Genomic DNA, 15,404 nt, shown 5'->3' with positions numbered 1-15,404 from the left:
AGTCCCATCTCTAGATGTTATCCATTGTCCCACAGAATGACTTGCAGTTCCCCAAATATATCAAACATTGGGCTGGGGCTTTAGCTCAGTGGCACTGCCACCTGCCTCGCAAGCGCTAGGTCCTGAGCTTGATCCCCGGCACCCCCCCCAAATATATATATAATATATATATATATTATATATATATGTGCACCAAACATTTCATGAATCTTTAAATTTTTGCATATATTGCTGTCAGGCATTCTATTATGTGTTATTATTTCTATATATTCTTGGATTAAATTTAGTATTTTGTTAAGAAATTTTTGTATGAGGGATATGTCTAATTTTTCATTTCTTGAAATATTCTTGTCAAAATTTGGTTTCTTGAACATACCTTGGTTGCATAGAAAAAGTTGGACTATGTATGTACCTTTTTTCTCTAGTTTCTGAAAGAGATTGTGTAACATTGGCATTATTTCTTATTTAAATATTTAAAAGATTTTACCAGTGAAACCACGTGGGCTTGTAGGTATTTTGTGTGTATTATTTAAAATTATAGAGTCAATTTCTTGAGCAAATATAGATTTTCTATTTTGTTTTATGTGAGTTTTGTCGTTTAGCTTTTCAAAGAATTTTTCCATTTCATTTAAAATGATAAATTCATTGATATGAAATTTTTAATGTCTGTTTTTGTGATACTGAGGATTGAATCCAGACTCTTTGCATTGAGCTACATCCCCAGCCCATTTTATTTTTTGGGACATGGTTTCTCTAAGTTCCTAAGTTGCCCAACCTGGGCCTGAACTTCAGAGTGCTGCGATTACAGGTGTGTGCCACCACGCCTGGCTATCTTACTCTTTTTGTGACATCAGTAGTAATGTCCCCTTTTTCCTTTCTGATAATATTTTTTATTTTTTTCTTAATCAGTTTTTCTAGGAAACTAATAATTTTATACTTCATAAAATCATTTCTTGGTTTTATTGGTTTTTCTTTATTGTATGACATCTTCTGTCTCAGAAATTTCAGATTATTTTTTTCTTTCCTTCCTTATACTGTCCTTTGGTTTAACTTGCTGTTTTTTTTTCTATCTTTTTGAGCTGTAGCCTTAGATAATTGATTTTCAGTTTTCTAATATTAATGTTTAGAGCCACAGTATAAATTTTTCTCTGGTTTAGCTTTGTTAAATATTTTGGTATGTTGTGATTTTAGTATTCAATTAAAATATTTTCTAATTGTCTTTGGATTTAGAAATCTATTGCTTGATTTTTATACACTTGGGGATTTTTATATTTTTCACGTGGTAACTGTACATGAGGCAGCTACTAATTGCATTGCTCTTATAAGTATCATTATTGTAACCAACTATCATTGATTGATTAAATTGGTTTAATTCACTTCTGGTGTTACATTTATTGCTGTGGCTAAAGAACGAGTAGCCATTTAAAGAATGTAGGGATTGCTGTCTGTCTGTCTGTCTGTCTATCCATCTCATCTCATCTCTTGACAGGGTCTCATTCTATAGTTCAGACTGGCATTGAACTTGCTTTGTAGCCCGGGCTGCTGCTGCAGAACTCACAATCCTCCTGTCTCAGCCTCCTGAGTGCTGGGATTACAGGCATGTGCCACCATGCTCAGCTGGGAATTCATTTTTTTGTTGTCAGTGCTGGCTTTTTAAAGACAGTTGTTCAAAAATACAGGGTTTGGATTTGAGGGTGATCTGGCTGTGACATCTGTCACCAATTGATCGCCACAGTTGATTCAGCTGATCTGGCTGGCTAGATGGTTGTCCCCTTCCCTCCTCACTGCTCCATGTGCATCCCTCCCGAAGTGCACTTGGTCAAAGGGGATAACAGACCACCCCTGATAGATCAAGACTGTTTCCTCCATCAGGAGTATAGGAGTAGCAGCACTACCTTGCAAGAATCTCCAAACAAGCTCTCAGAAATACAGGGCTCAAGAAAATGTGGGAATTCGAGGTTCTGAATCACATGTAACCAAAGAGTGTCTTCCTAGGTATCAAGGTTACACTTCCTTTTAGGGGTACTATCTCATAGGGTTTTTGAGGTATTTAATGAAGTAGCAAATTATGTGCTTAAATACCTGACTTGTAGAAAATGTTCAACTTTTTATTACATGAATTTGAGAATTTAGGAATATACCTGTTGCTCTTTGAAAGTTTTTCCATTTACCATTTTAAAATTGGTTGAGTTCTGGTACTAAATGTAAATTGAACAAATGAAGAAAATGATAATAAAAATAGGTAACATAACTGTGAAGTCTGATGGTGGCAGCTACTTAAAAATTCTGATGCATGGAAAACTCATAACTAACAATGTATCTCCTCAAAATAAGATATACACTGTTCCATACATCTGCATCTTTCAAATACATGTGATCTTCCTTTTTTAGCCTTACCTAATTTTTGTGCAGATATGATTTAACTTAATCTACTTGGCTTCAGTCTTGAAGCCTTCAGTACAATGTTCAATTTTTCAGTGGTTTTTTCCACTATGTAAATTGCAATGGCAATATATTAAGTTTTAAACAAATCTAAAGTAAGTTTTTTTCAGATATAGAGAAAAATAGGGCAATTTAAAACTTTTCTTGGGTTGTAAATGTTTCTTCCATTTTGGAAATTACTATTTGTCATTTCTTTGGCTTGGTGATTTAAAAAATTTTCTCATACTCTATATCTTTAAATTACTTTAGGGTAATTACTTTCATGTTTTTCTTTTCTAGGTTAACGGAACCTTCTGGATATTTAACAGATGGTCCAATTAACTATAAGTATAAAACTAAATGTACATGGCTAATTGAAGGCTAGTAAGTATACACTTTGAGTTGAATCAGTTTTATTCCATACTTATAGAGATGATCATTTTAATGCTAAGATATTAATAAATATAATAACTTTATATTTACATAGTGTATTTAATTGATTATTATTGAAAAATATTCATAATATAATTTTGTGGGGTTTCTAACTTCTAGACATCACATTTATATAAATTATAGTAACTCTTTAGCTTGAGGCAATAGCTTAATTTATATATTTTATTTTTGAATTATGTTATTGTGGCATTAAATAGAGTGGGTGGTTTTTTTTTGGGGGGGTACCGGGGATCAACTTCTGGAGCTTGCACTTGTGAGGCAGGCGGTGGCACCACTGAGTTAAATCCCCTGCCCCAGAGTAGGCATATTTTGGCTTTTTGAAAATACCTTGCTGTGGAATTTGAGAACTCTGTAATATTTCATGTCAATTTAAGCCATTGATTTATCTATTCAGCATTTTGCTTCTAAAGGTTAAATAGAACATTTTGTAGAAGAAAGAGTTAATGATCCAGTTAGGGTGTTTTTATAATTAGGATTTGAAATTGAATTTGCCTATTTAAATATATTATGTGTAAATGAATTGATGTGAATACTTTTGGGATCTAACTCGTGACCTTGCACTTTTGAGCCAGGCATGGTACCACTGAGCTTAATGCCCGGCCCAGTATTTTATAATTATTAAGTGTGCATTTGGAAAACTTTTTTGTTGTTATTTAAAAAATGTTTTAAATTTAAAGCTATTAATTCTCTGCTGTGTACCTATAGTCTGTTAATAGTATATCATATTAAGACCTGTTAATTAAATCTGAAGAACTTAGTGCCTCCACTTAAAGGTTCTGTAGAAATGATAATAATTGTTGCTTAAATGTTGTATTTTGAAATCAACTTTATTCAACTACATTTTGCTATGGTAGAATGCACCCATTTTTGTAAATAAGAAAATTTTAAAGAAGGTTTTAAATTATGGGGCCAGGGATTTAGCTCAGTGGTTTCGCTGCCTGCTGTGCAAGTGCAAGGACTCGAGTTCGATCCCCGGTACCAAAAAAAAAAAAAAAAAATTATGCATATAAGCTGTGTAGCCTCTACCTTAATAAAGACATAAGAACATTTTCTGTTAACAAAATTTTTAGAAAATGATGATACATGCATATGGGCTGTTAATAGATTTTGAAAATTGCACTTCATTTTTTTATAAGTTATATGTGATGGTTTATTAATCTAGTCTGGTGATTTAAGGATTTGTAGAAAAATTATATATAAAATAGATTTGTAATAAAACACTAAAATTTCTTCACACTGTGTTTTGTGTGTTATATAGTAATTTAAAATATGTGTTAATTTTTTTCAGTCCAAATGCAGTGTTAAGATTAAGATTCAATCATTTTGCTACAGAATGTAGCTGGGATCATATGTATGTTTATGATGGAGATTCAATATATGCACCTTTAATAGCTGTACTTAGGTGAGTATATTTATTTAATAAACTTATAGTCAGTTGTGAAAAGGTAAGTAACTGCATAATTTGTTAATTTGAATTGATCTATATTCAAATATTGTTTAGACATTAATGACTAAGTTTCAAAGATTATTATAATATGTTTGTTGTGTACTGTCAATTTAAGTATATATTCAATAATGTAGATACTGATTTGCATAGTATTATACTCTATTGGAACTATAAATTTCTTTATAAATATTCTGCATTCTCACTGTGTTGAATTTATTCTTTTAAAGTGGTTTGAATGTATTTTAAGAACTCTATATTTTGGTAGATTAGTGAGTTCTAACTGAGAAACAAAGGCTTTTTTTGTGGAACTGGGAATTAAACCCAGATGCATTCTCAGCGATCACTCTACTATTGAGCTACAGCTCAGTCCTAGAAAAAAATACACAAAAGTATGTCTTTTTATTTTAGTGAAATGATGAAATTTAAAATTCTACAAAATGGTTTAAGTTATGCTTTGTGTATTTCTTTAGTAAAGGAGGTACTTCTCCCAGTTCTCAAAATGTGTGAGTTTTGGTTGCTTTAAGGTATTTTATTGTTAATACTCAAATAGTCTACTAATTTTAAAATTATAGCATTTTAGCTATTTATAAACATTTTATATGTATGTATGTAGAGATTATTATAAAAGTTCTATGAGTAGGAGAAAAATATATTGGACATAGAAAAACATATGAAGACGTAGTATAGGTATCAACTCTAATCTCTTGATTTAAAAGACTGTATTTGTATTTCACTTTGCTAAGAATGCATCTTAACATGATTGTTAACCAGATACTGACTATATATTCTTTTACTTTTCTTATGTATGTAATGTATCTCTCACATCTTCTTATTGTTGAAAATTCACATATAATTAAAAGGGCTGGGGATTTAGCTCAGTGGTTCCACCGCCTGCTTTGCAGGCGCAAGGTCCTGAGTTCAATCCCCAGCACCAAAAAACCCCCAAAACCAAAAACCAAAAACCAAAAACCAAAGCAAAACAAAAAGGTTATTGTTCCCATAAAATTATTTATTTTAAATTTTCTTTTTTACTGTTTATGTGCAAATACTCTTATCAGGAGTGTGAGTTATCATTTTTTGGGGCAAATATGCAAGAATTTCTATTTCCAAATCACTATTTCTAAGTGAACTTGTAGCTTAAATACTTATCCTATGATATTGCTATTGCTGAAAATATTTTCAGAACTTCTTTTTTGAGTTGTTTGCACATTATAAAAAGGATAGTTCCAGGTAGTACTGTGTCTAAGGACAGTAAATACAAAATGGAGTAGAAGCTTGTGAATAATCATGTTGTAAGATAACTCATCATGACAACTAGATAAGATCCTGGATTCACACATTTATTTTTAGGAATTTAAACATAATTTTGTATCATTACTCATTTTATGACTCTATTAACTGACCATCATTTAGATGTGTACCTTTTCACTTATTTTTCTAGTAATCTTACGACTTTGTATTAATTAATACTGATCATTAACATTCTCACCAATTCTTTCCTGTTACTTAAAGAAATCTTTTATGGGGCCGGGGATTTAGTTCGGTGGTTTCCCCGCCTGCTGCGCAAGCACAGGGACCAGAGTTCGATCCCTGGTACCAAAAAAAGGAAATCCTTTATAATTATCAGGATGGGGTTAGTATGTGTCTGTGAAAATAGCAGTAGGAATTTTCATTAGAAAATGTTCCTGTTGTCCTATGAGAGATGGAAAACTCATGTATATTAAATATCCACTGATGCTAGGCATTGTGTTGGGCAATTTAACCCATTCCCGCTCGCTTGAACCACCCGTGGTACATGCGTGACTGTCCCATCAGGCAGTTTGAATCACCTGTGGTACAGGCATAACTGTCTTATCGGGTAGCATAGGATAGTCCCATTGGGTGGTACAAGCTACCTAATGGGACAGTCATGTATATTCAACCCCACCACGAACATATGAAATGTCATCTGATCCTCACAGAGATCTTGTGGGAATACTATCATCCCCATTTTACAATTGAGAAAATTGCAACTCAGAAATTATTTACTTCTAATAGGTGGTAGAGGCAAAATTAGAATTTCAATCTTAATCTCTTGATTTGAAAGCCTATTACTCTTTTAGCTTCATTTTGCTATGAATAAAATTCTAACTATGTTACACCAGTTGTATAAGTATTTATTGGTCAACAAACCTACTTTCTCTTTTTTCTTTCTTTTTTGTTTTTAATGGTATTAAGGATTGAACCCAGGGCATTTTGCATTCTATACAAGCACTCTTGGTGTGAGCTACATCCTCAAATATTTGATAACCTACTCAATTCAGAGACTATATAAGCCTGGAGGATATTGTAAGAAATAAGGCATAGGTCACTGGAATGAGTTCAAACATCAACTACCTGGAGTTGATTCTAACTTCCTAGAGTAAGACCTTCACAGATTGCCATTACTTCAGACACTAGTTACAAGTTTTGGAGATTTCTACCTTCACTTTGATCATCTGGTTACAAATTTGGGGAGGGGTCCCACTCTTCCCTAAACTTTAATAATTTGCTAGAATGACTCATGGCACTCAGTAAAGTGCTATACTTCTGACTATAGTTTTCTTTTTTTCTTTTTTTTTTTTTGGTACCAGGGATTGAACTCGGGTCCTTGTGCTTGCGGGGCAGGCGGCAGAACCACTGAGCTAAATCCCCGGCCCTTCTGACTATAGTTTTATTGTGAAGGTTAGACACTAGCCAATAAAGACAGGCATTTAAAAAAGACCTAGAAGGATTACAAATGCAAAACTTTGTTTCCTCAAGATGTGGTAACCACCCAGAGTATCAGTTTATATCACCAACCAGGAAGCTTACTTTAGTTTTAGTTTTTATTGAGGTTTCATTATATATACTTGATTGGTTAAATTATTGGTCATGAAGCATGAGGTTGAATGCAGATCTTCAGCTCCTCAGCCTTTCTCCTCTCTTCAGAAGTCAGGCTGATACAGTGTGGTCCCGAACTTCTTAATCACATGGTTGGTCTTGCTAGTGTGGCTGTCCCCCATTTGAAAATGCTTTTTTATTAAATCTTAGATTAACTAGGAGCCAATTATCAGTCACCTCATTGGCATAACTTTTCACAGACACCTTATCACTGGGGGAATTCTAAGGATTGAAAGGCTACAGTCCAGGAACTAAGGACAAAGGATTCTTTCATACATAATAGTTATGCACAATAAGTACATGAAAACAGGCTTCTCACACATAGTAAGTATTATAATCAGGTTATGAAACAGGGTTATATCATTTCAGAGGAAGTAACTGATCCTTCATGGTGAATTTTATCATGAGTAGAAGAATGACAGGCAAAGTACAGGGCCAGACAGGATATTCTTGGTAGAGAAAACATGCATACAAAGGTATAGATGCTACCAGCCACTTAGATCTACATGCTCAGGTTCATTTGCTCGCTGCTGACCAAATCAAAGGAGGCCATTTATTTTGGTAACAAGTAAGGATGTATTCAAAGATAGATGTGAGGAGACAGAGGGGCCTCATTACCTGAATCATCACCTTCCTCTATATAGGTATGTTAGGGTATTTTATGGGCAAGGAACAGTGGGGAGGGATTACAGTGAGATGATAGACATGTGCAGACTTTTTCCATCCCTTCCCAGACTCAGACATCTCCTTTCTGTCCATGTGGAAATGAACCTGAACTTTGTCCTTCTAATGTCAGCATCGGCATATTCTGTCCATTCTTCTGAGTTGAGGAGAGGTAGGGGTGGCAGTTTATTATGCTTTAGGCCTGAGAAAATTTGGAGAAGCTGCTTATCTCTGAAGAAAAAAATCTGAAGGAAGACAATTCCATTTTGCCATGGCAGTTATACAGTGAGATTAAAGGCTATTGTATTTTAGGATAATAGTAGCTTTGAGTAACTTGATCATGGGACACGTGAAGGGACACGTGAAGGGACACAGAGAAGCCAGATTATCCAGTAAACAGCAATCAGTAACATCTACTCATTGATCATTTTGTGCTAGTATTGTGCAAGAGTTCTTTTTATTCATCATTTCATTTAATTCTCACAGTGACCTTTAGATAGATAGTATTAGTGCTTTTTTATAAATGGAAGATGAAGGCATACAAAGTTACTCTGAGAGGCCCCAAATTACCTGTCTGGGAAGTGGTAGAATCAGAGTATGATGAGTCCATGTTATATAATTCTAGACCTTTTCAGTCACTGTAATAGTGCTTCCACTACACAAAAGGAATTGAACTTTATCTTGTAGGAGTGTGGAGGATGGTCTGGAATGAAGAAAATTTTTTCTGTGTGCTGGACAATCATGCTTCATATTGCATTTGGAATAGTCATATGGAGCAGTAATTTGAGACCTCAAGAGAGTAGATAGGAACACTAGCAGTTCATTGTCAACTCAGTCCAGATTCTGTTATGATGATTCATGCCTCAGCTGAAGTATAATCCTTCAGAGGCCTTGACTGAAACTAGTTCACTTTCTTCCCCTCCTAGTTTTTGGAGTTCCAATTCAAAATGAGGATCCTGGATTCCCCTTTTTGTTTCCCTAGTTTTGTAAAACTGTTGTATTATCCAGTGTAGTTTTACAACATAGTGGTTTTTTTTTTAGTACTGGGGATCAAACTTGGGACCTTGCACTTGCGAGGCAGGTGGTGGAACCGCTGAGCTAAATCCCTGGCCCGTTGTAAAACTTTTGAAATCTGCTCTCCCAAAGCCCTCAAGTTTCTTAGCTCTTCCAGTCTCATGCAGTTTTGGAATAAGCATATGCTCATAAGAGAAGTTGCCTCATTGCCTATGCTAACCTTAGATATTAGCTCTTTAATAACTTTAAGATGATTGTTTTTTGTTTTTACATACAAACATATTATTTTACTACATGGCTTGTATTGCAATTTGGATTGGTCCAATTGGTATGTTATGTAATAAATGCAAAGCCTTTTTTGTTTATTGCTTCTAAAACATAAACAAATAAATCTGTTCTTTTTTTCTGTCTCAGAGGCTAGCTATATCTATTACAGAAACCTGGGAATATTATTTTTATCAATGTATTCATTTTGATGTAATCTCACTATCATGAAGCATCTATATGTACATGTAACTGAGTGATATTAACCCCACAAAGAATGGCTGCTATCAAGAAATCAACCAATAACAAATGCTGTCAGGGGTGTGGAGAGAAAGGAACCCTTCTCCATTGTTGGTGGGAGTGCAGACTGGTGCAACCACTGTGGAAATCAGTATGGAGATACCTCAAAGAACTAGGACTAGAGGTCCCATTTGACCCAGCTGTTCCCCTGCTGGGTATCTTCCCAAAAGAATTAAAAGAATCATACCACAGCGATATATGTACACCTGTGTTTATAGTGGCACAGTTTGTAGTAGCTAAAGCTTGGAAACAGCCCAAGTGCCCATCAACTGGAAACTGGATAAAGAAAATGTGGTTTTTTAAAATAAAATGGAGTACTACTCAGCCATAAAGAACGAGAAACTAGAGTCATTTATAGCTAAATGGATTCATATCGAGGCCATACTCTTAAGTGAAATAAGTAAGATACACATGTGTAAATACCAAATAGTTTCTCTAGTGTGAGAAACTGAAAGTGTAAATAAGGATTAAAATGATTAAAATGAATAATTGATAATTTGAAATAGGAAAAGGTCCAAAGGGGTAGGGGTGGCGGGAGGGGAAGGGGAAAGGAAAGAAGGGAAAGGAAAAATCATGAGAAAAAAAAAAAGGAAACAGTTTATGTAAACAGGGAAGGGTGCACAGGGAATGGGGAAAAAATAAGAACCAAGATACATCATGTACAGGTACAAGCACCCAATGATAAATGTAAATGTATACCTAAAATGTACCAATAAATATATAAATAAAAAAATCTTTTTCACTTACAATCATAAAATAGTTGGTGTAATAATAATAACTAACACATTGAGTTGATTACTTTTTGTGTTTGAAAATAAATTATTTCACTATAATATATCATTTTTCAAGTATGATTTGAATGAGGGAATTCAATTCCTAGTGGTGCCTAAACATAAACTTGGTGTGAAGGAATTGAATATTTGAATTGTGTAATTTGTTTGTTAGCAGCTTCTTTTCTTTCTCCTATCACGTTTTTACAAATTTAGAGGGAGTAGTATGATATCACTAAGTGAAGATATGTATTTTTTTCTAAGAACAAATAGGTTAAAAAAGGAGAAGTACTAGTTGCCTATAATTTGTGCTTTTGTATATGTATAACTGACCCCCAACCCAAATTAATTTTTATGTGTGTGTGCAAATAGATCTAGGCGAACAATATTTTGTTTTGGAATAGTTATCAGTACAATTTATGTAAATACTCAACATTTTTAAAGAAGTATAAAAAGTATACATTTTAAAATTACCTTGAAGCACTTAGATTTAGTGTATTGGCAATGTACAGTTTTAACTAGAATTTCATTGTAATCATGTAGTTGGTGTGGAGCATTCCTTCTAGCTTCATTGGAATTTGCAATTATTGGGAAAAAGGTAAAGTTATAGATCACTTGTAAAAGTGGCATGGTAGCTGGGAGTGAAGCTTTATATATGATTTAAGTAAAAGACCACCCTGTAGTATTATGGCAAAATGGATAGCAGGATAAAAGGGAAAATTGGACATTGTAGTCCAAATGGTGGTAAAAGGAGGGTAACATCAGAGCAGATGTGTGTTGGCAGTAGTAGTAGATCTAATTGGGTAGAAATGGGTAATTATGGATTAATTTTACATTTAATCTTCTAGTTATCTGTTTTAATGTATATGTTTAATGATTCTGATAATTTTTTTTACTAATTTTATGTGATTAATGCTCATATGTATATAATGGATCTACTCGGTGTTCAATTTTGCTCTCTTTTAGTGGTTTGATAGTCCCTGAAGTAAGGGGAAATGAAACTGTGCCTGAAGTTGTTACAACATCTGGTTATGCACTGTTACACTTTTTTAGTGATGCTGCATACAATCTAACTGGTTTCAACATTTTCTATTCGTAAGTATTTAAAAAAACCTATATTGTAATAGATTTATATACCTAGATGTAAAAGTTTACTGGTGGGTTTTAGAAAAACGTCTTATACAGTAATAGATTTTTGTAACTTGACTTAAAGAGTTTATTGTTTGTTTTTAGGGATATCTTATAAATTCAATATGTGTTAAATTCAAACATGTTAAATTCAAACATGTTAAATTTTGAATTATATAAGATCCCTTCCTAAGTGACCTAAAATCTTCAATACACCACAGAATGCTATCTAAGCCTTTGTTAAGGTAATTTCTAAGTCTTAAAATGTTATTTTAGTAAATTAAGTTTGGTTGGAAAATTTTTACAAAATTTAAAATGGTTTATTGGCAAATTATTAAGTAAACTGACACAAAGTAGTGTAGTTTTACTGATAGCAGTAGGTTTATGGAATTGTAGGTGCTTTTCAATTACCTTTCTTTGCTCTACAGTATTTTATTTGTAATTTGAAGAGGAGCATGGGAACTGAGCTTTGGTAGTCCTCTCTTTCTGGGACTGCCCTGGATGCTATATATACTTTATGTCATTTAATTCCCTTTAAGTCAGTTCTGTGAGTGAATATGTTTTCCATTTTATAATTAAAAGTTTAGAAAATTAAAAGCTTAGGAAGTAAAGAATATGACTATATATTGTCTCCTCTAAATTAAGAAAAAAATTTTCATGTCTGACACTTTCTATAAGAAATTTTTATATGTAGGAGACTAGAGGTGAAGTGAAGTAACCAGGGATACTTCCAGATACTTTCATAGGAATGGCCACAGAAGAACTCTACACATTCCTTTTTTCCTTTCTTCATGAAGTTAGAAATTAATAAGTAGAGAATTTTCAACAGATATAAAATAGTCTGAATATCTCTGAATCAGCAATTTGTTATAGGACTTCTTTATCCTATAATGTATCCAAATATGTATGGGAGGAGGAATAATATATAGGAATATAATCAATTGAAGAGCCTTTAAATAAAATGTGGTAAAGATCCCTTCTCTTTCAGAAGAGTGTATAGATGGTAGGTTCTTCAAAAATTATATAACTAAGTTGTATCTTTGCTTCTCATATGGTTTCAAGTATTCATAAATTTATTTTCTGTACAATATATATTCAAAACCTTTGTACTTATGTCTTTACAAATGTGCTTAGAACTGTACAGATCCTACAGCTGTTACATGTATAATCCTTGGATGTTCAGAGTCTTGGAAGCAAATTAAACTTACTGAACTAAAACTAATTGCAAATAAATACTAACTGAATTGCATAAGAGTAAAAGAGTACAGAGTAAAGGACTGTAGTGACATTGTAGTAATTGTATTAATAAGCACATAAGACAGTACACAAGTTATAGTTTACACTGTGTCAACCAATTTTTTTCCAATTGTCTCGCACTTGAATATATATGAATTATATTTTGCAGAATCAATTCTTGTCCTAATAATTGCTCTGGTCATGGGAAGTGTACAACTAGTATCTCTGTTCCAAGTCAAGTATATTGTGAATGTGATAAATATTGGAAGGGTGAAGCTTGTGATATTCCTTACTGTAAAGCCAATTGTGGCAGTCCGGATCATGGCTACTGTGACTTAACAGGAGAAAAACTGTGTGTCTGCAATGACAGTTGGCAAGGTAAGCAAGTAGTGTGTAATAGATTTTGAAACATTGATTCATGTATCTAATAATACAAATTTTACTTTCATTTGTTTTTACTTTGTACACTCATCACAAATGCTTGTTTTTATTTTTAGAATGTTCTTAATAACCTTCATCCTCACAAATAGGATGGTGATGGTTTTGTCTGCATGCTGTATTGTATTGAAGATTAAATGAAGTTTTATTTGAAAATTTGAAAGTTGTAGTTGTGTGATCATTATGGTGTTCTGTAATTTTTTGGTGGAATGTCCAAAGATTTGATGACCTCCCTGGATTTAACATGTGATGCATTCAAATTTGACTTATAATGAGTAATGTAAATATTGTATTGTAGAAATAAATGCTTTTCTCACAAGGTAGTACATTATATTAAACTTACTCCTTAGGAAAGGCTGACCCCTTGTGGCTATTTTTAAAGGACCAGAGACTATTTCAGAAAGTATTTTGAAGGTAAATATTTATTAGCTGCCTATTGTAAAAGTAAGGTTCTTAGGAAATAATTCTAAACAATTTTTATAAATATCTATTATGAAAATTCACTTTAGATTATACTGAAGCATTCTGGTTTACTTAAGCATCTAGGCATAAAAATAATAAATTTTGTCATTATAGAATTAAGTGATAGGTATGGTTATTGATACACCTGTACAACCAGAGCCTACCTATTGCTATTCATATTTACATATTAAAAGGTTTTCTTTGTTCCAAAGTATTAATCCTGTTGATAGAGGGAACTTTGATTCACTAATTACATTGCCCAAAGGTACCATGAATACGACTTGTTAAAACACAATGTAGAAATACTAGCAATGCTTCCTAAATAAAAACCAAAGGAATGTGCTCTTCATGTAGTGTATTCATCACTCTTGGGATGACATTTAAGTGTTACTAATTCTGAATACTTTTCTTAGAGAAATTATTGTTAGGTTTTATATAAATTATGCTTATTTTAAGTCCAAGTTACATAGTTAAAGAATACTAGATATATCAGCCCCACAAAGTATCAATTATTTCTTTTAAATTGAATTTGATTGCTTATCATGATTATGAGAGACACAAATTTCTAAGTGTTCTTTAATTATGGGGATGTGTTTTATATGGCTGTTTTAATCATTTCTGACTTTTCTTCCCCCAAAATGTATCTTGAGATTTTTCTCTATTTCAGCCTTGAAAGTAAAATAACTTCCTTTTCTATAAGGAAAAGAGTACACCAATATTAATTTGAACTAAGGCCTGAGAAATAGAAATGTGTAGCTCATACATACAGCGTTTTTCAAACTGGTCTTCAACTCCTGTCTCATTTCAGTAGTCTTGGAAGCAAAAGGGTACAGTTGTATATGATTTCCTACAAACGCCTCTGTCCTTCTTCTGTTCTTTAGTCCCTTGGTCCTTTGAAATGCTCGCTTTTTCCAAGAGTCGTGTAATACAGACCCAGTTCAAAATGGGGAAGCCAAGACTTGGTCTGTTTCCTTTCGAAACAAAGCTATGATCTCAGTAGTCAAAATACACATATTTGAAATGGGAATAATGTGACAGTGCTTTATAAATGATAAAAGCATTCTACAGAATTCAGACCAATTTTATACTATTATTGAATCTTAATAACTAGGGAATTGACCTCTAGATAGGACTACTTGGAGGGGAGAAGGCTTGGTGGAATGCTCTTTTCAAGCCAGTGTATAGGCTGTTTACTTTGAACTTCAAACCCAGTACTGCTTCAGACTTAAGGAAGTAAAGGTAAAAGTAGGTAGTATAATCAAAATCATTAAAGGAAAATGATTTTTTATTTCTAATATATAGATTGCAAAAATTCAGTGAGGTAAAAAGGAGACTAGAGGGATTTGCTTCTAGGACAAATGGAAAATGATAAAAGAACTAGACAATGAGGGCTGCATAGACAATCCTTATGTGTCTCAACACCTGGTAGTTTTATATAATGTGTTATTTGGAATGTATACTTTAGGTTAAAATAATTTTAATTCCATTGTATTTTGTCTTTTGATGTTGGTTAACTTACTCTGTTTGGCTCTATGCCTAAATATTTATATTTTAAGACTGAACATCATCCTCTGGGAATTGGGGTTTTATTAACAGTACATGGAGGAAAAGCCTAATTGCATGTTAAATCTTAGATTTCCTTCCTGACATTTCCTTTGTACTTCTCTCACGTGGGTTTTGTGTGCCATGGTTTTCTTTAGTTTTTCTATATAACATCTTGTTTATGACTTCTGCTCAGGGCCGGGGATTGATTGATTGATTTATTTATTTATTTATTTATTTACTTTTTGGTACTGGAGATCGAACTCGGGTCCTTGCGCTTGCGCAGCAGGCGGCGGCTCAGTGGTTCTGGCGCCTGCCTCGCAGCGCAAGGACCCGAGTTCGATCCCTGGTACCGAGAAAAAAAA

General features: G+C 33.4%; 1 protein-coding gene across 10 annotated transcripts in view; it reads left to right on the top strand.

The window, feature by feature from the left end:
* Atrnl1 (attractin like 1) overlaps positions 1–15,404 on the top strand; it is an 833,568-nt gene that overhangs the window by 40,219 nt on the left and 777,945 nt on the right. For all 10 annotated transcript variants that reach the window (XR_015440462.1, XM_087185263.1, XM_004838867.4 and 7 more), the window contains exons 2-5: positions 2,722–2,805; positions 4,163–4,276; positions 11,200–11,328; positions 12,767–12,975. Coding sequence is in view for 9 of the 10 variants with exons in the window: in XM_087185263.1 (XP_087041389.1) it covers positions 2,722–2,805; positions 4,163–4,276; positions 11,200–11,328; positions 12,767–12,975 (536 nt within the window). In the remaining variant the exon portion in view is untranslated. The remainder of the gene's footprint in view (positions 1–2,721; positions 2,806–4,162; positions 4,277–11,199; positions 11,329–12,766; positions 12,976–15,404) is intronic.

This window comes from Heterocephalus glaber, unplaced genomic scaffold, assembly GCF_053883595.1.
Source record: "Heterocephalus glaber isolate CG9 unplaced genomic scaffold, H.glaber_assembly_v1.0 deba00001497, whole genome shotgun sequence".
NCBI lineage: Eukaryota > Metazoa > Chordata > Mammalia > Rodentia > Bathyergidae > Heterocephalus > Heterocephalus glaber.
Note: the sequence above shows the minus strand (reverse complement) of the source record. Positions and strands in the feature narration are given on the sequence as shown.